This window comes from Poecilia mexicana, unplaced genomic scaffold (genome assembly GCF_051168715.1).
Source record: "Poecilia mexicana isolate PSO_F unplaced genomic scaffold, ASM5116871v1 scaffold_14, whole genome shotgun sequence".
NCBI classification, from domain to species: domain Eukaryota; kingdom Metazoa; phylum Chordata; class Actinopteri; order Cyprinodontiformes; family Poeciliidae; genus Poecilia; species Poecilia mexicana.
This window is the reverse complement of record NW_028263383.1, coordinates 25,004,633-25,024,377: the sequence shown is the minus strand read 5'-3', so window position 1 is coordinate 25,024,377 and position 19,745 is coordinate 25,004,633. Positions and strand designations below refer to the sequence as shown.

Below are 19,745 nucleotides of genomic sequence, written 5' to 3'. Positions count from 1 at the left end.
TGTCCACTGGGTGGCAGCACAGGATAAACTGGAGCCTAATCAGCGTGACCTTGCCAGATAATGTAATCTACAACTACAGAGCCTGATGGAGTCATCAAATTACCAGAGTAAGGAGAAAATAATAAATCAGGACTGGCTGAATATTATATCTCTATCATTGTTTAGGGGGGAAACGGCAGCTGGTCAAATCTTGAGTCCATCACAGGACGAAGCAGCGTTATCAGATCAATCTGTCATTTTTAATTTAATCCATCGAGGTATGATTTGTTACCTCTGGAAGCGTCTTTAGCTCTGATTGTTTGCTGACATTCAGCCCAACTGGTGGAGCCTACGCGGTCCGGTCCAGTTGGTTAAACTGGACCAACTGTTTAACCAACAGTTGCAGACTCAGCTCCCAGAGCTGAGTCTGCAGCTCAGGGATCAGAAGAACCAGGACAAAAGATTCTGGTCCGGCTGAAGCCCTGAAGGACGGCAGAACCAACGCTGGGAGAAACTGGAGCTGAGCAGAGAACAACTTCAGGCCAAACAGAAAGAAACAGGGAAACGTTTAAAATAGATTTATTAAGAAATGTTTGATTTATTACCGCACAAAAGAAATAAAGATAGTTTTACTGAAACCATCATAAGAGTTGATTAATTTAACAAAGGACCATCTGACTACAGCCAGCATGCAGCTGACTGGGGTTCATTTCACAGCTGATAATAATAATAACAATAAGCTAAGAGTTATGATATAAAGAGTCTTCAAAGATAATCTGGATCTGTAGGATTTCACCCTGTCAGGTAAACCCAGCAGAACCTGGTGAAATCTTTTTGATTCCTGGATTAAATGGGATTATTTCATCCCAACATGTTTTAGTTGTTTCTGCTCTGGTATTATTAGTCTTCAGTTTAATATAATTTAGCCATTTCTTGTTCCAGTTTAAACTTTTGGACAATCATACAGTAGTTTGTTTTTTTCACAGTTTTGTGTCTGATCCAGAGTTAGTTGTTAACACTTATTTAATGATTAAATACTTTATATTTTGCAGTTTGCTGAACAACCTAGTACTTTGTACCCACCTGAAACTGTGGATCTGCTGGACTTTGATGATTTTTACTGTTTATTTTTATTAAAGGTGAAGAATGTCAGGAAGAACCAACATGACGCAAACAGATCCCATTTCCACTTCTGTGTTTGTTCTGGTGAGCCTGTAGATAAAGTCTACAGGGACACGGTGTGTGTGTGTGTGTGTGTGTGTGTGTGGGGGTGTGTGTGTGTGTGTCCGTGCGCGCGTGCGTGCGTGCGTGTGTGTGTGTGTGTGCGCGTGTGTGTGTGTGTGTGCATGTGTGCGTGTGCTTGGGTGCGTGTGTGTGCGTGTGTGTGTGTGTGTGCGTGTGTGTGTGTGTGTGTGTGTGTGTGTGTGTGCTCTGACACACATAAAGTTAATATTTAGTGTCGGCTGTGAAATGGATCACAAAGTGTTGGAGAGAGCATAGAGAGAGGAGCTGTTCTGTTGCTTCTGACTTCTGACCGGATTGCTTAGATTCACTCATCTTCATCTTCTCCTTCTTCTTCATCTTCATCTTCCTCCATGTCGGTTCTTCCTCGGGGGCTCAGAATGCTCCAGCAGTTCTGGAAGATGAAGGGACTCTTGGTTCTGGTCTGCACCCCGTTTCTGCTGCTGCCGCTGGCGCTCAGCACCACGGTGAGACAGACTAACTAGCTGAACTAACAGGTTTAACTAACCAACCAGTGGAGACTTTAATCTAACCAGGATAATTAAACCTGGTTAGTGTTTAATTCATTTTTAAAAATCAAAAAAATACAAAAAATTCTTTTGAATTTTTTGTATTTTTTTGAAATTTGTATACAGTACAGATGACTAACCTCTGTAGCGTATCTCAAACTGCTCAGTGTAAGTAAACTAACTAATTTAATTACCAGGATATGTAATGGTGTAGTTAACCACTAATCTCACCATCTTAGATAATCAACACACTAACCAGTTCTAGCTAAACAATAAGCTGTTAACTAAACAGATAGAGACTAAGTGGCTAACTTTAATGACCTGACAGCTTTAACCAACCAGTTCACTCACTGGTTTGAATAACTAGGACACTGACCAGGTTAATTAGACAGAACTTTATCTTCATTAGTTTAGCTAAATAATGTTCTAGCCAATGCAAACTATCAGATTACCACTACTAGTTACCAGTCTAACTACCAGACACTAACTCTGAACTCCACCAGTCATGATTAGACTATGAAAGGTTCAAATTAACTGGGACAAAACCAGTTGAGTCAACCAACCAGCTAGTTAAGCAAATAATTTAACTACTAACCAGCTGAATGTGGTGATATTTTACTCCACTATGAGAAATATTCATAATCTAGTTTTCTGAAAGGTAACCAGTAGGTGAACCAGTCACTGAACCAGTTATGGAGCAACTAGCTACCAGAAATAAAGGCTTTACATTACCGGCCAGTAGTCTAGTTTACAAACCAGTTAGCAGGAGCTTCTCTAACCAGTATGATTAAATGGTTCAACCAGAACACATTGTATAACCTTTACTAACTGGTTCAACCTGCTGGTTAACCTTGGTCAGTTCAACCAGTCATTAGATGATCATTAAAAACCTAAAACTACCACAGCTGAGCATAGATCAACAGCAGAACTAGTCTAAGTCATCAGTTTAGCTTGTTGTTGTGTCTGATGGTTCTGACTGGTTTAACTGGTCAGTTTGTAAAACATGGACAAGTCACAGCAGAACCCAGAACTTCTGACTGGACGGAGTCCTTAGATTGGGCCATGATGGAGGAGCAGCTTCATCTGACGATGACGGCGATGATGATGATGATGATGATGATGATGATGATGATGATGATGATGATGATGATGATGATGATGATGATGATGATGATGATGATCGTATTGCTCTGTGACTGACCGTTTCTGCAGGATGAGTCTTGTTATCAGTAACCTGTGTTGATATACCGCTGCTGCTTGTTTGAACAGCAACTTTCATTCACAACTTCCTGTCACTGATTGACCAATGTAGAGAAATCAATTAAACAGGTCAGGAGATCCCTGGAAAAAAAACAAAAAACTGAAACAAAAGTCCAGAAAGTTGAGTAAAGCATCCGTTCTCCTGGAGACCAGAAACCTCGTTATGTCTGAGACCAACAGGATGAACCTGACAGAAAAACTTCATGCTGCTGTTGGAAACCATTTGCTGTCCGTCCTAATCACAGAGATCTCAGACATTTCAGATCAGTTTAGTCAGATAATAAGTAGTTAAAGAAGGAGGAGGACCACATTATGGAAGTAGAAGATGTTAGAGTGTTGGACCAGACAGCAGTTCAATGGGCAGAGACGAGGCTGGATCGTCAGGTCTTCTGGGAAATGGAGGATCATATTTCCAACATCATAAAATAACCGAGAACGACTCAATACTCGGGAAAGAAGCAATAACAACCACAGATACCCACTAGGTGGTAGTAACAGGGGCACACTCTGCCCCAGCTACTGCTGGTGCAGAGTAACTAGTTAAAGCATCAGTGATGATTAAAGAAGGAGGAGTTTAGATCCGAATGGAGAGTCAAGACTTTTTTCTATCAGGACCATAACCTAAAGATTACTGGGTGATGATTCAGATTAATTTAAGGAACATTTGAATCCAGCTCTGCTTTATTTTAGCTGCCTGTTTGTCTGTGCAGCTCCAGGCCAGCTGGTTCTGAGCGGTTTCATGCTGGTCCTCTGTGTGAGCAAAGGTTAATGAAAGCAGTGAAGGTGTGTTTGGACTGAGCCCCACGCTGAACAGCCTCTCTACAACTCCGAAGCGTCACACCTCATTTCACCTCATCATCATGCATGTCTTTCCCTCAAGTTTCCAACTGCAGCTGTGCATTTCCGCACAAAACAGGGAAAAAACCCAACATGATTCAGACTTAATGTCACAAAACGAAATTCATCCAAAATTCATCCCAGAGAAAACCTTCCTGCTCTCTTCAGGGATTTTGTTTGGGAATGAACCTGACCACAAACTGGGGAACTGATGTGAAATTGTTGAAATCAACACCACAGAGACAAAAAAATACTGAAGTCGAGTTTAAAGCAAACATAAAATTAAATGAAGAAACTGAATTAGGCTCAGGAGGAGAGATTGCTGCAAGGCAACGACTCAATCCACTCTGCTGGACTTGATGACTCTGTCACCATCAAACTTTTAGGTCTATTCGGACCTAAACTCCTCTCCTTAGATTCCCTCTGGCTGGTAGACATCTGGTCAGGTTCTCCCAGGTTGGATCCGTCTCCACTGGCAGTGTGTTCCTCACTGTGAGGGCATGAAAAGTTGTGGGCCACGTATGAGCTGTGGTCAACGATCAATGATGTCATCTAGCTTGAATACCACTGGGCAAGCAGTTTCTCCAAAATCTCCAGATAGAGCTGTTGCGGTTTGCTCTGTTCAGTTGACGTTGTCTGAGATCTTCTGCCACAGTTGATAAAACGTTTGGACCTCAAGGTTGGACCATGGAATCATTTATTTGCAGCTCTCCATCTGCTACGGTCTCATTGCGTAAACAATGGTTCAGATGTTGTTGACATAAATGCCCAGGTCAACCAATGACTGCCGTCCTCTGCCAATCTAATCACCTGTACACCAGCCACACTCGACTAGGTCCAGCTCGTACCTCCCTGAGGTGATTCCACAAACCGGGAAAGAACAGCGCAAGATCTGCTAACAGAGACGAATCGGGCCTTGGCAGACTGGGTCAGAACCGATTAAAGCCTCTCTAATAGAGAAGCATTTTGATAACCAGAATCTGGGATGTAATTGATGTTGAATCTGTCTGTAGATTGTGGATTGAATGGAGTTTGTATTTCTGTACGTAAGTTGGTTCTGTTTGTTCCAGTCTCTGATGAACACTGGAATATTGAAGTCCCAGCTGTCTCTGTGTGCAGGAAGCGGCCTGTGCGTATGTCATTGCCCTCATGGCGGTGTACTGGTGCACGGAGGTTCTACCTCTGGCGGTGACGGCGCTGCTGCCCACCATCCTGTTCCCGGCGCTCGGCATCATGGAGTCCAGAAACGTAAGAGTGGACACACTCCACACCGAAGCTCTGCAGTGTCCGTGTTGTTGTTGTCTCACCTGTACGATGTGAACTCAGGTGTGCATGCAGTACCTGAAGGACACCAACATGCTGTTTGTGGGGGGGCTGATGGTGGCCGTGGCTGTGGAGCGCTGGAACCTCCACAAACGGATCGCACTCAGAGTTCTGCTGCTGGTCGGAGTCCGACCTGCCCTGTGAGTCTCCTGGTCCAGGCCTATCTGAGGGGGTTTGGGTCAGAGGTCACCTGTTTAATATCAACGATAGCAACATTAGCAATTAATGTTTCTGTATGGGTAAAACCCATTTTCCTCCATTTCTTCAGACTGATGCTGGGGTTCATGGGGGTGACGGCCTTCCTGTCGATGTGGATCAGCAACACAGCCACCACCGCCATGATGGTCCCCATTGTACAGGCCGTCCTCGAACAGCTCCTTGGCAATAGGAAAGAGTTTGGCGTTGCCGTGGAGATGGTGAAGATCCAGAGCAGGACTGTGTCTGTGCAGCAGGAGTATCAGCAGAAGAGCATCAGCATCGAGGAAATGGCCGACCCAAACATCCCAAGCAAAGGTACAACACAGTCCATCCGGCTGATTCTGGCACCGCAGCCTGTCCCGGCCTCCTGGATCCTCTAGTCAGTTCATATTTCAACTGATGTGATCAATTCATTTCTAGATCTCAACCTATCAACTAATCATAGTCAATCAGAGGAAGTCATCAGCCCAGAAGACACCAAGGCACCTAAGCAGGAGGTGGAGCTGGAGGAGCTGAGTGATGAAGAGGAGGAGAAGAAGAGGATGAGGAAAGGTCTTTTGCTTTCTGTGTGCTACGCTGCCAGCATCGGAGGCATTGCCACCCTGACAGGAACTGGGCCCAACCTGGTTCTGATCGGACAGATGAACCAGTAAGAACAGACACTAAACCCAACCTCAGATCTGTCAAGTACCAGAGGTTTTAGTCAAGGTGTTGCTGCTGTATTGACCAGCTGCTAGTTAGATACACAACTAGCTCCAGTTTTCCATCACTAGTCATTCAGTAGCTTTAATAAGCTGAAGCTGAACCTGCTGACCCAAAAGCCACCGATGGAGGATCTGTCAAAGTTCTTTCAGGGAACGGACTCCACTGGGATCTCCACATTAAGGTGTTTTCATCTTCCCAGCAGCTGATTGGCTGATTTCTGCCTTCTTTGCAGACTGTTTCCTCAGAACGGCGATGTGATCAACTTTGTATCATGGTTCGTGTTCGCCTTCCCTACCATGTTGCTGATGCTGACCCTGTCCTGGTTCTGGCTGCAGTTCCTCTTCATCGACTGGAAGTTAGTCACTCCTCCAAACCTAAGACAGACAGCTCGTCTTGGTCGCAGACCCCTGACCTCGTTCTGTTGTTTCCTCTACAGCCTAAAGAAGACCTTGGGCTGCGGCTTGGCCCAGTCCGACAAGGAGAAGGCCGCGTACGATGCGCTCAGGGAGGAGCACAGGCGGCTGGGACCCATGAGTTACGGTGAGATCAGCGTCCTGGCACTCTTCGTCCTTATGGTGGTGCTGTGGTTCACAAGGGACCCTCGCTTCATGGACGGCTGGGCCACCCACATCTTCAACGCCAAAGCAGAGTGAGTAGTTGTGGAGTTCAGCCAAGTGAAGATGATTTATACAGGAGCAGTGGCTAGCATTAGCGCTTTGTAGCAAACTGGTCCTGGGTTGAAATCCCAAAGGTCTTTCAGTCTGGATACCATTCTTCGTGGGAATTCAAGGTTAATTTCTAAAGCAACGTGGATGGAGTTCTAGATGCATGAGTCCTGCAAACAGAACCGAGTCCAACATGATCCTTTAGCTTACATCTAATTAGTAAACTATCTCCATAAGGTCTTTTTCACACCTCCTAGTCTATAGTCCACTGAGGCAAAGCTCTACAGGTCGGTGTTCACTGGGTCTCAATAGTGTTTTCTAAGGTCCATGAAGTGTAAAACATGAATAAAGGTCAGAGGAATGAATGAATCCAAACTAATCTCGCCTCAGGTCAAAAGCATCCTGAACAAACAGGAACCAGAGGCGAAGAACAAACACGGGAAACCTGTCCATGGTTTAAACCACCGACTTTGACCAGTGACGCTGCACTGGCTTAGATCACCTGCACGACTCGGCTGACTCCAGATCAAAGGCCAGTTTTAAGTAGGACGCAAAGTCTGACATGAAACATTAAACTGAGCGTTACTGTAGAAGAAATATTCCTCAGTGAAAAGATGCACCACCAGGGTGCACCTTACAGACAGCCAGGAGACAACTAGGAGACACTGGACCTGGACTGTTGAATTAAAAACCAAGTTGTTCTAGTTTCAGCTGCCAAATCTAAGATTCCTTCAGTTCAGCCAAATACAAGAAGCAAAAAGGGCAAATACTAGAAAATGAAGGCCAATGAGAGGAAGACATCCTACAGCTTTAAAGCTGACAGTGTCTCCTCAGGTCACGGTCAAATGTGAGGCAGCAGGATATGATGCAAACAAACTGTCAGAGGACAAAGTCCACAAACAGTCCAAAACGTCCAACAACATCAGAGGACACAGCAGAGACCCTGATAATAAAAACAAAACAAATATCTGAAAGAAGCTTCAAAGAAGAGTAACATTACAGAGAATTGGAAGTGCTAAACCCGGATAGGTCCAGGGTCTAAACTCCAGAACTCAGAAAACCTGCAGGGACTTAACCCCCGGCAGTGTGAAGTCTTTAAATCTTCACACTGCCAATTTAGACTTTTGAACAAAGACTTTTGTTCTTTTGTGAAGAACAAAAGTCTTCACACCCCTGGAACTTCTCCACCTTTTGTCTCAATAAACTGCAAAGATTGTATGATGGCACTCAGAGGCCACCAAGTTACTGGTCTACCTGGTGGGAAGGTTTGTTGAGAAACTGAGCAGAAGTGGAAGATTCTGGGGAAATTCCTGTAAGTCGGAGCTGATGCCCAGCAGTGGGACCCAGCAGGATCCATCGGATCAGAGCTGTTCAGCTGCAGGTCGTACAAACATACGGGTCAGATTCCCCCTATGCAGGACCTGCTGTGACCTTCAGCTGAGGAAACAGCAGCAGAGACCTGACATCGTTCTGCTCAGAGACAAGGAGCCGTCTGATTGGTTCAGATGTTCAGAGCTCAGATCGCTAACCAGTTTATCCTCCAGACGTGAGTCCAGATGTCCGGTCTTCACCCCAAGCTGCTGCGGAACCACAATTAACATCAAGTTCATTTCAACTGCTCAGTGATTCTGGGGTTAAAGGTCAAACATTAGATCACAGGAAAATCTGAATCTGGAAAGAATCTGAATCTGAACAATAGTCCAGCCCAACTCGTGATCCAGTTTCCATTTTTCATGAATGTGTCATCATCACATTACTGTGCAAAACATTTACATGCCAAAGGACCGTTTGGAGTGCAGTAATACAGAATTGACACAAGTCTGAACTGGAAGTGATCCGCTCCACTAAACCGCCATCTAGGTAGGCAAGTGCAGCACAGAGCGCAGATGGACCATGGCTTTGAGACCAACAAAGAGAAAGTAGAGAACTCAAAAACTGTCATTGAGTAATAGTTGTAAGTACTTACATTGTTCGTAAATAGGATAGGAAAAAGGCGAGAGCTAGTTCTAAGCTTATGGCTCGTTTATTGTTTCCATAGTAACTCCACAGCAACTGCCATGACAGCTAGTTACAGATACCTACCAAGATGGCAGCCACAATGTACCTGTGAGTGTGGCATCACGTAAGAACAATGTAGTGTTGGCTGATATATTTTACAAGTTCTGGACCCTGAGGTTCTGCTAATATTGTTCCCACCTCCCCAACACCAAAACTGAGGTGTTTTATATATAGTAAAGCCCGACCAGAACCAGGGCCGCTCTGGATTCCAGTCACGTTAATCAGCTTCTGTCCTGAGCTGAACTGAGACCTTTTATTCAAGAATGGAAGCCCTGCAGAGGTCAGAGGTCAAACGGAGAGATGCTGCAACATGGAGACTGTGTGGACATGTCCCCTTTACGGACCGGGTCGCTGAGTGTGTGCAAACAGTTGGGTCATTCATGACCCCAGCAAGTCGGGTCCATAAGGTCCTGACTGCAGCTGATCAGGAGATCAGAGACATTTCCCACATTGACAAAAGCCCGGTTCTACTGGGTTCAAAGGGTTCTGTTAAGTTCTGCTGGGTTCTGTGTGTGTCAAAACCTGCAGCAGATTGACTACAAGCTGTGTGTGTTTGCTTGGTTCTGCTGGGTTCTGTAAGTTCAGTCTGGTTCTGTGTGTCTCTGCAGGTTCGTCACCGACGCCACCGTCTCGTTGTTCATCGCCATCTTGTTGTTCATCCTTCCCTCCGAGCCGCCACGCTACCTCTGCTTCTGGCGGCGCTCCGACTCTGGTAAAACTCGCTCAGCTCACTCTTCCTGGGATTCACATGCAGTTATAGCTGTTTCTCCTCCCATCAGAGAGCCGGCTGTCCCGTGCCCCCGCCCCTCCACTGCTCACCTGGCAGGTGACCCAGGACAAGATGCCGTGGGACATCATCCTCCTGCTGGGGGGCGGCTTTGCTCTGGCTAAAGGCAGCGAGGTAAACTTCACTTTTACACAAATGATTTGAAGTTACATTCCAGAGAAAATTCAGTGAACAGGCAGAGGTCCACTGCAGTTTAAATTGCTGAGTCATGACCTCATCATGTTGTAGTCCAGTCACTTTCCAGAACAGCGAGGCTTCTGGGAAGAATCATGTCTGTTTACGTGATTACAGGTGTCTGGTCTTTCCCGCTGGCTCGGCGATCAGATGACGCCGCTGCACTCCATCCCGTCGTGGGCCATCGCCATCATCATCTGCCTCCTCATCACCACCTTCACGGAGTGCGCTAGCAACGTCGCCACGGCAACGCTCTTCCTGCCCGTCCTCGCCTCCATGGTAACAGTCGCGGGTCTAAGCATGATGCCAACGGCTGGTTGTGGATGGCATAGAGTAAAAGCAGGTTTTGTTTTGTGTTCTGGTCCAGTCCCAGTCCATCAGCCTGAACCCGCTCTACGTCATGATACCCTGCACCCTCAGCGCCTCCTTCGCCTTCATGCTGCCAGTGGCCACGCCCCCCAACGCACTCGTCTTCTCTTCCGGCTTCCTCAAAGTGTCCGACATGGTGAGTGCCTCCCCTGTCTGTGAGAGCAAAGGAAGATCCACAATAATAACCTGCTGTTGTGCTGCACGGCGCCCCCCACAGGCTAAAACCGGCGTGGTGATGAACATCATCGGGATCTGCTGCATCACTCTGGCCATCAACAGCTGGGGCCGCGTTCTGTTTTCCCTGGACTCTTTCCCCTTGTGGGCCAACATCACTTCCCCGATGTAGAACCCACAACCTCCTGCCAGCTGGGATCCTCCAGTCCTGAGCCTTTGGACGCAGAGTTCTCCAAAAACCGCTCCCAGTTTTACTTCATCAACACAGTACAGAGAGAAGTCAGGACTCTTCCTCGTCTACTGCTAGTTTATGTCCTTATCACAGGAGGCCACATCCATTCTGAATCTTACTACTGAATAATGACTGGCTGGCACCAAGCAACCAGATTCAGCAACTGAGCAACCAGCACTGGCAAATAAGAAGGAAGCTACTCTCTAGTGTTAATTTTGGAGAGATTGGTCACGAACTGGATTGATATATTACTTTGCTGTCTATTGGTACGGACAGGCTAGTGTTAGAATTGGATAGCGTAGCATTAGCATTCAATAGGTTAGATATTATATGCCAACAATTTTCCTGATGAAGTCTATTAAAGTGTAAGAAAGGGGTGACCAGGTTTTGCAGGGTAGTTGTTTGCCTATTTACAGCTAATGCTAGATTCTCCAAAGCTATTTCTAGCCAAACTGTGCTAATAGACCTCAGAGGAAGTAGTAGGCTGGATGACCAGCCTAGACATGCTAGTAACCAGCCTCTACAAAGCTAACGCTAGCAGTCTCCTTTTCATTAGCCAGTGTTGGTTGCTCAGATACCGCTGCCAGCCTATCATTAATCAGATTACACTGGATTACACTGGATTATACAGGGATTACACAGACTTTCATGAATGTTTGTACACACAGATCCAGTTCACACACAGAAATATAGACTCCAACCAGTGCAACCAGGAATTTAAATTTCATTTTGAGTTGTTTAACTGAAGAATGATGGAAAACCCATGAAAAGACCCAATAAAAGGACTAACAGAACAGAGCTAACAGAATCGGGTTCTGTAAGTTCAAATGGTTCTGATTAAGGTCCAAACAGGGCATGAGTTCCTCCTTCTTTAAATCACAAACGTTTCTCACTTCCTGATGGATTTCCCCGCAATGCATCATGTTTTCCACTAACATCTTGGTGGGTGTTGGTGCAGGTTTTTCACAGCAGAAGCAAACCAAACCAAAGGTTACCATGGAAATGACGAGAAGTGTGATGAAGAGGTTTAATTGACTCTTGTGATTCTTTGTTTTTTGGGGTTGGTTTTCTTTTATTTTACTTTTTAAATTTTCAGTCAGTAAACAGAAGAAACTCAGATTTAATGCAGCTGATGAACTCTGCACAGGATCGGCTCTGCGTTACTAAATATAAATATTTATAGATACTTTATTATGTACATACTGTATGTAATTTGCAGAGTTTTCTATCATCATGTTGCCAACAGTTTTATATATGAAAAAGTTCATCTGTAAATAAACGTGACAAAATTGACCTCAGTGAGTCATGTTTTTGTTTCATCCAATCAGCGTTCAGAACATCCACAGACCATGTTTTATAATAATCTAGTTAAAGAATATTAAAAATCATAAATCATGTGATTGCTAATATCTGCTCAGCACTGGTTAAGACTCAATGTCTTCTAGGATATATATATATATATATATATATATATATATATATATATATATATATATATATATATATATATATATATATATATATATATATATATATATATATATATATATATATATATATGTATATATATATATATATATATATGTATATATATATATATATATATGGTGATATATATATATACTGCTCAAAAAAATAAAGGGAACATTTCACTTTAATTTTGTGTGTGGCTCCAAATCCAGGCCTCCATTGGTTAATAAATTTGATTTCCATTGATGATTTTTGTGTGATTTTGTTGTCAGCACATTCAACTTTGTACAGAACAAAGTATTCAATGAGAATATTTCATTCATTCAGATCTAGGATGTGTTATTTGAGTGTACCACCTATTTCAGTTTGGTATAGAAAAAGGTGGTTAAACATGCTGTTTTCAATTAGTCTTATACTATACTTTTACAAGTGGATTTTAAACTTTTCAAGGATGTGCTCCACAAGTCTTAATACCCAATACCACAACACCTTCAGAGGTCTGGAGGAATCCATTTCTCAATGGGTCGGGGCAGCAAAAGTGGGACAAACACATCATTAGATAGGTGGCCATAATATTTTAATATTTTCATTAAAAAAACACTGACTGAGAAAACACATTCAGAAAGTTCTTTAACTTCAGTCCTTACTTGCTTTCTTTTTCTCATCCCAGTTCAGCTCTCTGTGGCTGTTAAATGTCTCCATCTGGTGTCCAGATACTGAACAACACAAGCCGTAAATTGAAATAAAAAGTCGTGGATACACGACGGTTATATCGATGAATGTTTGATGGCGGACAGCTAACCCCAACAAAGATCAACTCTCTGAGTATTAAAGTCTCTTAGCATCTTTTTGGTGAGATTACTTTTTTTTTTATCTTCGTAATCTGGTCGGAGAATCCGTGTTGCCATGGAAACTGGTTAGTGGACGTTGTTATCTTCTTTTGAGAGCAGGCTAAGAAGCTAATTGTTTAGATAATTTCATCATTATTAAAATCAGTGAAAGGTTAAAATATGTTGCGCCGGTGGTTAAGGAAATCTGTAAAGTTGTATTATTCAGTGTTTTTAGTTAGCTAGATGAGTTTTATGTAGAATAAAAACAAACCAACCTTAAAATGATGTTTTTTTTAAATGGAGTCTGGTGAAGAAAGCAGGAACTGACTGTTAAATACATAATTTACTGGTTGTTGCTGTGCTCGTTGCTGAGTCAGGTTCTGTTCTGTTCTGTTCTGTTCTGTCCTCCAGACGACCAGGCTAAGAACCGGTTCCAGTCCGAACTGGAGTTCGTCCAGTGTCTGGCCAACCCGAACTACCTGAACTGTAAGTGACCCGGTTTCAGTCCACAAGAGGCGCAATAAAGGAGCATTTTACCGTTTTAACCAAAATATTGGTTTATTCTGAGCGGAACCGGAACCAAACCCAAACTGGTTCATCTGGAAGAGAATCAAAAACTTTTAATATGATCCGGATGAGTTCCAGTTCCTGCAGAATCCAAGTCAAAACCGTTTGGGTTTCACAAGACTGACCTGCAGTAACCTTTAGTCAGTGTTTGATCCTTTCTGAGTCAGAACCACGTAGGTTCTGTTCTCTTCTAACTGGAGCCACATAACACAGAGAGCATGGGGTTTGTGGAGACGGTTCTGCTGTAGAACCCGTCTGTCTGCGGCTGACCCAGTTCATGTGTTTGTATTGCAGTCCTGGCCCAGAGAGGGTTCCTGAGAGATCGACCCTTCATCAACTACCTCAAGTACCTGCTGTACTGGAAGGAACCCGAATACGCCAAGTTCCTCAAGTAAGCTCCAGAACCTCTGACCCAGGTCCAATTGTTTCATCAACTACATAGTGGAACCATGACCTCCGATCCAAACCGGGTCAGAACTCTAGGAAGGTTCTTCAGACCTGTTCAAGTTTTAGATCCAATTCAATCTGCAGTTTTACTGAACCAGTTCAGATTATGAGTTTAAATGTTGGTTCTGGAAAGCCAGAATTAGGCCTGATCCGGATTCTAGTTTAGAAATCATCCAGAGAGGTTCTGGACGACCCGGTTTGGGTCAGAGGGTAGAACCTGAACCCAGTCCAACCCTCATGGGAGTTTATGGACTCTGATGGACTCACACAACTCTTCTTCCTCTACTTCTACTTTACTTCATTCTTCCTCCTCCTTCATTCTTCAATATCTAGGTATTTTTCTATTTTTGTAGTTCTTTATCTAGTGATTCTTCATAGTTCTTCACTTAGTTGGTGTAGTTCTTCTAGTTTCTCTAGTTCTTCTTCTTCTCTACCTCTCAGTGGAAGGTCTAGGTGCTCACTCTCTCCCTCCCCCTGCAGGTACCCCCACTGCCTCCACATGCTGGAGCTGCTGCAGTACGAACACTTCAGGAAGGAGCTGGTCAATGCTCAGTGCGCCAAGTTCATCGATGAACAGCAGCTGCTGCACTGGCAGCATTACTCCAGGAAACGCACGCGGCTGCAGCAGGCGCTGGCCGAGCAGCAGCAGGCGCCACAGCAGCCGCCGCAGCACGGCAACGCCGCCGCCAAATGATGGACACTCTCTGTGGACGGACACTGACCGGATCAGAACCGGCTGGAGACTTGATTGGGACAGAGCTGCAGCTAGCTGAAGGTTTCCTGGCCTGTTGCAACAGTTTGTGTTTACTACCTGTTTATGCTGCCTTTCTTCTTCTTCTTCTTTTCTAATAAAAAGTTTGGGTTCAGTTTGTTTCCTGGAGATGCTGCAGCGCTGGAAACACGGTCAGACCAACTCTCAGCTTCTGTCTGCTGAGAGCAAAGATTCAGTTTGAGACTTTATCATCCCAAACAGAAATAAAATGTTGTCATAACTCAAATCATCCGAATATCTTCAGAGTGAAATAATCTTAAAGAGGTAAGATCAGAAATCTTTCCATCTGATCCAGAACCACACAGGATAAATGACCAAACATTAAAAACGCCTCAATCAGAAAATTAACTCATGTTTAGAAAAGAACAAATCAGAACCAATGTGGCAGATGTGCTCCTACATGCTGCCATAATGAGGTACTGTTCTAGAAGAATAAAATGGTTATACTGGAGGATACCTTAGTAATAATCCCTGCAGGGAAAATATTTTAGCTCAGAATCATGAGATATTGCAAAAAGAACAAACATACGTTTTTAGTTGATTACTTCATTTTGGACAATATAAAAGGAACAAAGCTTATTATATTCCGTAACATTCAAAACATAATTTAAAAAGTGAAAAACAATAAAGTAAAATGTCTTTTTGAAATGTGATCAGTAACAGTAAATGTGTGTTTTGTTGGGACCTTTATTGTGAAGGGTTCAGAGCGGAAGTTCCTCTGTTACTTCGGGAACACGGTGAACCATTCTCTCTGTAACACTCATCCAGTTTCCGTTAGCAATCTTCCGGTGTTGTGAATTGAATCGCGCCCCGGTAGAAACGCGCCTTCCGTCTTCAGCTCCGTAGAGCAGCAGGGAACCAAGCTGGACATTACACTCGGTACCGGATGATTTTATCGATCGTACTGATCAACATGACTCTAATTACCGATTATAGATGCTTTAAAGCGCTCAGCGCACCACTGTTATCAGGCTATAGGCTATAGGATAGTTACAGGCTAGTTAGAAAGTTAGAAGGGTCCCAAGTTGTTTTTGGGCAGATTTTGGCGCAGCTCTGATTCTGTTTTTAGATGTTCTGGTTCTGTTTTTCTGCTGATTCGTGTTATGTGGATTAAAGTTGATCGGTTCTGTGAATCAGTGACCCCGTGGTTTCCTCGGTCTTGTCTTCCCGAGGACAAAGTCCAAACTGGGTCCAGTCAGATGAGTGCAGTTATGTGACCAACCAATGTCCTGTTGAGTAATAAAAAAACGTTAACAACGAATAAAAGTTCTGTATCACTAATGTCACACTTTTCCATTCCAAATAAAATAACCTTACTTAATATATTTAAAAAATATATATATATATTCTTGTACAACAACAATCCAAAAGCAAAACTCCACCCCCCCCACCCCTGATGTGTTAGCTTCCGCTAAATATTATGTTGGTGTAGCGGTTTAGCATTAGCCTTAGCTTACACTAAAATTATGTTGTCATAGTGTCTTAGCATTAGCTTATACGAAATATCATGCTGGTATAGCATGTTAGCATTAGTATTACACTAAACATCATGCTGCTTTAGCGCTTCAGTAGCTTATACTAAATATGCTGATTTGGCACTTTAGCATTAGCTTATGCCTAATATGCTGGTTAAACCATTTAGCATTAGCAGAACTAATGTTCATGATTAGTGCTTTACAGCTAGCACAGCTAGCTTTTAGGTTAGCAGTGCCCACCACTGTATATATACAATAATCAGTAGGGGTGTATGTACATATTTGAACCTGTGAGGATCAAAGACAAGATAACATCCCAGAATAAGGCTCCATGGCAACGGCGGTGTTGTGGACCCATCCCGGATCTTTAATGTGGGAATGTTTCTGTCCAGGAAGGTCCAGCCCCTCCCTCTGGACCAGAACCACAGGATGCTGCAGCGAGTAGCGGTGGTTGGAGCGGGGGCGGCCGGACTCTGTGCGGCTCGCCACATCCTGTCCCGCCCCACCAGCTTTGCCCCACCAGTGGTGTTTGAGCTCAGTGGGAATGTGGGCGGGACCTGGTGCTACGAGGAGCGAATCGGGACGTACCCCAACGGGAGGCCGGTGCTCAGCAGCATGTACAGGGACCTCAGGTAGGGTCACCTGTCCGCCAGAAGGGGGAGCATCTGACTCCTCATGAGTTGTGACCAAGTTCTCTGTCCAAACAGAACCAACCTGCCCAAAGAGGTGATGATGTTCCCTGACTTCCCCTTTGACCCTGAGCTGAGCAGCTTCCTGTCCCACCAGGAGGTCCAGCAGTACCTGGAGAGGTACTGTGAGAACTTCCGGATCCGGCCTCACATCCGGGTGAGTTTTCCCGCTGATCCCGGAGTCCGGTAACCATCCCAGTCAAGATAACCGATTTATCCTTCATCACCAGTTTGACACAGCGGTGGAAAACGTCACGCCAGTTTCCATGACAACAGAGAACGGGGAGAGCAAGGTCACATGGGAAGTAACATCATCAGACCCAACGGGTCATCGGAAAACGGAGACATTTGATGCAGTGTTCATCTGTTCAGGGTGCGTAGCAGGTTGCTACCATGGTATCTACATGATAATGAAGTGAAAAATCAGAAGCATGTTTTCATATTGGCTATAAACTCTGTTAGCTTCAACAAACCCAGTCAGTTCGGTTCACCTCTGTTGGTTCTGCCGGGTCTCTCTGGCTGATCCAGTCTAACGTTGAGCGCTTTGGACCGTCGTCATGAATTTGCCTCAAGCAGTGATGCGAAGGTGGCGCTGGGTAATAGAAGTCACTATAGAGGCCATAAACATGACATGAGTCTCTCACCCTATCCTCGATTCTGTTCCTTATCAATGTCAGTGATGAGGGTCACTGACACTGACGGTTTTTACTCTCCACCTTCCCATGATACATTGTGTCACTTAGCATTAGCTTTTGCTAAATACTGTGTTGATTTAATAATTTAGCATTATCTTCCACTAAATACTGTGTTGGTGGAACATTTCAGATTATCATTTTCTAACCACAGAATTACAGGGACACCTGATGTTTCTTGTAATTCCTTGTAGGGCTTAAAAACAGAATGTTATTCCACCTCTTGCCACTGGGAATCACTGTTGCTTCGACGTAAGGTCTCAAAGGTTGAATGTCTGTGTCCTCAGGCATTACTCGGACCCTCACATCCCAAACATCCCAGGGATACAGAACTTTAAAGGTACCTTGTTTCTCTGAGTCAGGGAATGTCATGTCAAACAGAGTAAAGACTTTCGATAAACACTGTGTGTTTGCAGGAACGGTTCTCCACAGTCACTCGTACCGCTTCGCTGAGCCGTTCTCGGGTCAAACGGTGGTGGTTCTGGGAGCAAAAGCTTCCGGACTGGATATTTCCATTGAGTTGGTCAAGGTTGGAGCCAAGGTATCATCAGAGTTCATTAAAACCATAAACCATTTTTAACTCGGAGTTCTCCAGAGCTAAACGTGTCCTCCTTGTTCCTGTCCGATGACTTCAGAGTCCAAATCAACCAATGAGAAAGTGTTTTCTCTGCAGGTGACTCTGAGTCACCGGAACCCTCCGTTGATCGTTCCTCTTCCTCCTGGGATCCAGCAGGCGAGCTGCGTGGTGGCGGTCCAGGACGACGGAACCATCCGCCTTCAGGTGAGCCCGTCCTGCAGAACCAATCACTTTGGCTCCGTTTCTGGTTCCAGAACCTTAGAATGTTTCATGTTGAAGTGAAACCTCCCTATGATTGGTTCAAATGTTCCCCTCAGGACGGCTCTGTGTGTCAGGCTGATGTTTTGATTTTCTGCACTGGGTACAACTTCAGCTACCCGTTCCTGGACTCGGCCCGGCTGGGTCTGGAGATCCAGAACCATGTGGTGTCCCCTCTGTACCGCTACATGATGCCTCCCGCTTTCCCTTCACTGATCTTCATTGGCATCTGTAAGATCATCTGCCCTTTCCCCAACTTCGACTGCCAGGTGAGCCGTAGCATCCACCAGTGAAAAACCTTGGGGAGCGGTCTCAGACGGTTCTGCTCTCCTCAGGTCCAGTTCGCTCTGGCGGTGCTGGACGGATCGGTTGCCGTGCCGCCTCAGGAGCAGATGGAGGAAGCGGTGCAGAGGGAGCAGCAGAGGAAACTGGAGGCCGGGGTCCAGCGCCACCACTTGCTAAAGTTGGACCAGGACCAATGGGAATACTGCGATTCGCTGGCTGGTTCCGCCGGCTTCCCGCCGCTCCAGCCGGCAGTCCGCAGCCTCTACGAGGAGGTCTGGAGGCAGAGACAGGTTCACCCAGAAAACTACCGGGAGTTCAACTACAGGCTGGTGAGCACCACCCGGTGGGAGCAGATAGGCTGATGAGGAGGTCCATTTGGTTCTACTGAGACCCAGAGAACCTCTCTATCTTGTCTGTAACTCTGACGCCATCTGCTGGTTATGACCTGGAACTACCTCTGTGATTCTTTAGCTCAGGAGTTCCCAGTCCTGGGCTGGGAACTCAGAAACTGTTTGGGTTTCTGTTTCCCCAAACAGAAACCCAAAACATGTCAAGAAACATCGACTTGCGGGATGTTTTTTCTCATTTTTAGTTACTATTCGGTAATTACTACATTAATTTGTAATAAATTATTAGGTTATTAGGGTTTCTCTGCAGCAGTTTCCTGAAGGAATCGGCTGCTGGACTGTTCCTTCAGTTTGTTTCTGGTTAGAAACTTTTCCATTTTGCTGCTATGCTAGCTTAAGCAGCAAAGCACCTTAATGAATCAGTGAGATGAGCATGACAAATAACATTTCAATAATGTTTTAAAAACTTATAGAATTATGATTTGAAAACAGATTAGGTCATATTTTTTTATCATCTAAAAAATTATGATTAAAAATTTCTGACGTTTAAGATTCAATCTATGATCCATTTTTCTGAGGCCGTCTAGCGCCCCAGGTGGCTGCGGTCTCCACTGTGGAAAACACTTCTTTAGCTCATGTTACACTTTGAACACTGATTATCATCATAATTATCTCAGTATTACATCATTATCATCACTATATAAAATGATTTCCATTAATCTGTTTTGATGGCATAAATAAAGTTTATTGTGTAAAATCGGCCATGCAGATGAATTTATTTTATATTTTATCTACTAATTGTTTTATTTTTATTTCACCATCAG

At 44.5% G+C, this 19,745-nt stretch overlaps 3 protein-coding genes across 4 annotated transcripts; all 3 read left to right on the top strand.

Moving 5' to 3' along the window:
• The first annotated feature begins 1,461 nt into the window (after positions 1-1,461).
• Positions 1,462-11,805, top strand: slc13a5a (solute carrier family 13 member 5a). Its single transcript, XM_015003503.2, has 12 exons — positions 1,462-1,688; positions 4,947-5,075; positions 5,154-5,290; positions 5,419-5,663; positions 5,769-5,997; positions 6,286-6,408; positions 6,490-6,702; positions 9,385-9,488; positions 9,556-9,677; positions 9,855-10,016; positions 10,105-10,242; positions 10,324-11,805. The coding sequence occupies exons 1-12, from the start codon at positions 1,575-1,577 to the stop codon at positions 10,450-10,452; spliced, it is 1,845 nt and encodes a 614-aa protein (XP_014858989.2). The 5' UTR covers positions 1,462-1,574; the 3' UTR covers positions 10,453-11,805.
• Positions 11,806-12,728: 923 nt separating this feature from the next.
• med31 (mediator complex subunit 31) lies at positions 12,729-14,692 on the top strand. The gene is made up of 4 exons (XM_015003507.2): positions 12,729-12,898; positions 13,224-13,298; positions 13,674-13,770; positions 14,307-14,692. The coding sequence occupies exons 1-4, from the start codon at positions 12,889-12,891 to the stop codon at positions 14,518-14,520; spliced, it is 396 nt and encodes a 131-aa protein (XP_014858993.1). The 5' UTR covers positions 12,729-12,888; the 3' UTR covers positions 14,521-14,692.
• Positions 14,693-14,840: 148 nt separating this feature from the next.
• Positions 14,841-19,683, top strand: unm_sa30652 (un-named sa30652). Of its 2 annotated transcripts, none has more exons than XM_015003505.2 (9): positions 14,841-15,477; positions 16,470-16,705; positions 16,781-16,919; positions 16,993-17,135; positions 17,742-17,794; positions 17,871-17,995; positions 18,128-18,235; positions 18,349-18,558; positions 18,625-19,683. In XM_015003505.2, exons 2-9 carry the CDS (start codon positions 16,503-16,505, stop codon positions 18,934-18,936), a joined length of 1,293 nt encoding a protein of 430 aa, XP_014858991.2. In that variant the 5' UTR covers positions 14,841-15,477; positions 16,470-16,502; the 3' UTR covers positions 18,937-19,683. The 2 variants fall into 2 exon arrangements, with proteins under 2 accessions (XP_014858991.2, XP_014858990.2); XM_015003504.2 differs by having other exon boundaries at positions 16,466-16,705.
• The last annotated feature ends 62 nt before the right edge of the window (positions 19,684-19,745 follow it).

What these genes read in the sequence shown, in the direction of transcription:
- slc13a5a (XM_015003503.2), top strand. Translation starts at nt 1,575, where the DNA reads ATGTCGGTTCTTCCTCGGGGGCTCAGAATGCTCCAGCAGTTCTGGAAG. An exon ending in GCATCATGGAGTCCAGAAAC is followed by an intron (nt 5,076 to 5,153) that starts GTAAGAGTGGAC and finishes ATGTGAACTCAG; the next exon opens with GTGTGCATGCAGTACCTGAA. An exon ending in CTGGCGGCGCTCCGACTCTG is followed by an intron (nt 9,489 to 9,555) that starts GTAAAACTCGCT and finishes TCCTCCCATCAG; the next exon opens with AGAGCCGGCTGTCCCGTGCC.
- unm_sa30652 (XM_015003505.2), top strand. Translation starts at nt 16,503, where the DNA reads ATGCTGCAGCGAGTAGCGGTGGTTGGAGCGGGGGCGGCCGGACTCTGT. An exon ending in GCAGTGTTCATCTGTTCAGG is followed by an intron (nt 17,136 to 17,741) that starts GTGCGTAGCAGG and finishes CTGTGTCCTCAG; the next exon opens with GCATTACTCGGACCCTCACA. An exon ending in TGGTCAAGGTTGGAGCCAAG is followed by an intron (nt 17,996 to 18,127) that starts GTATCATCAGAG and finishes TTTTCTCTGCAG; the next exon opens with GTGACTCTGAGTCACCGGAA.
- med31 (XM_015003507.2), top strand. An exon ending in CAACCCGAACTACCTGAACT is followed by an intron (nt 13,299 to 13,673) that starts GTAAGTGACCCG and finishes TTTGTATTGCAG; the next exon opens with TCCTGGCCCAGAGAGGGTTC. An exon ending in GAATACGCCAAGTTCCTCAA is followed by an intron (nt 13,771 to 14,306) that starts GTAAGCTCCAGA and finishes CTCCCCCTGCAG; the next exon opens with GTACCCCCACTGCCTCCACA.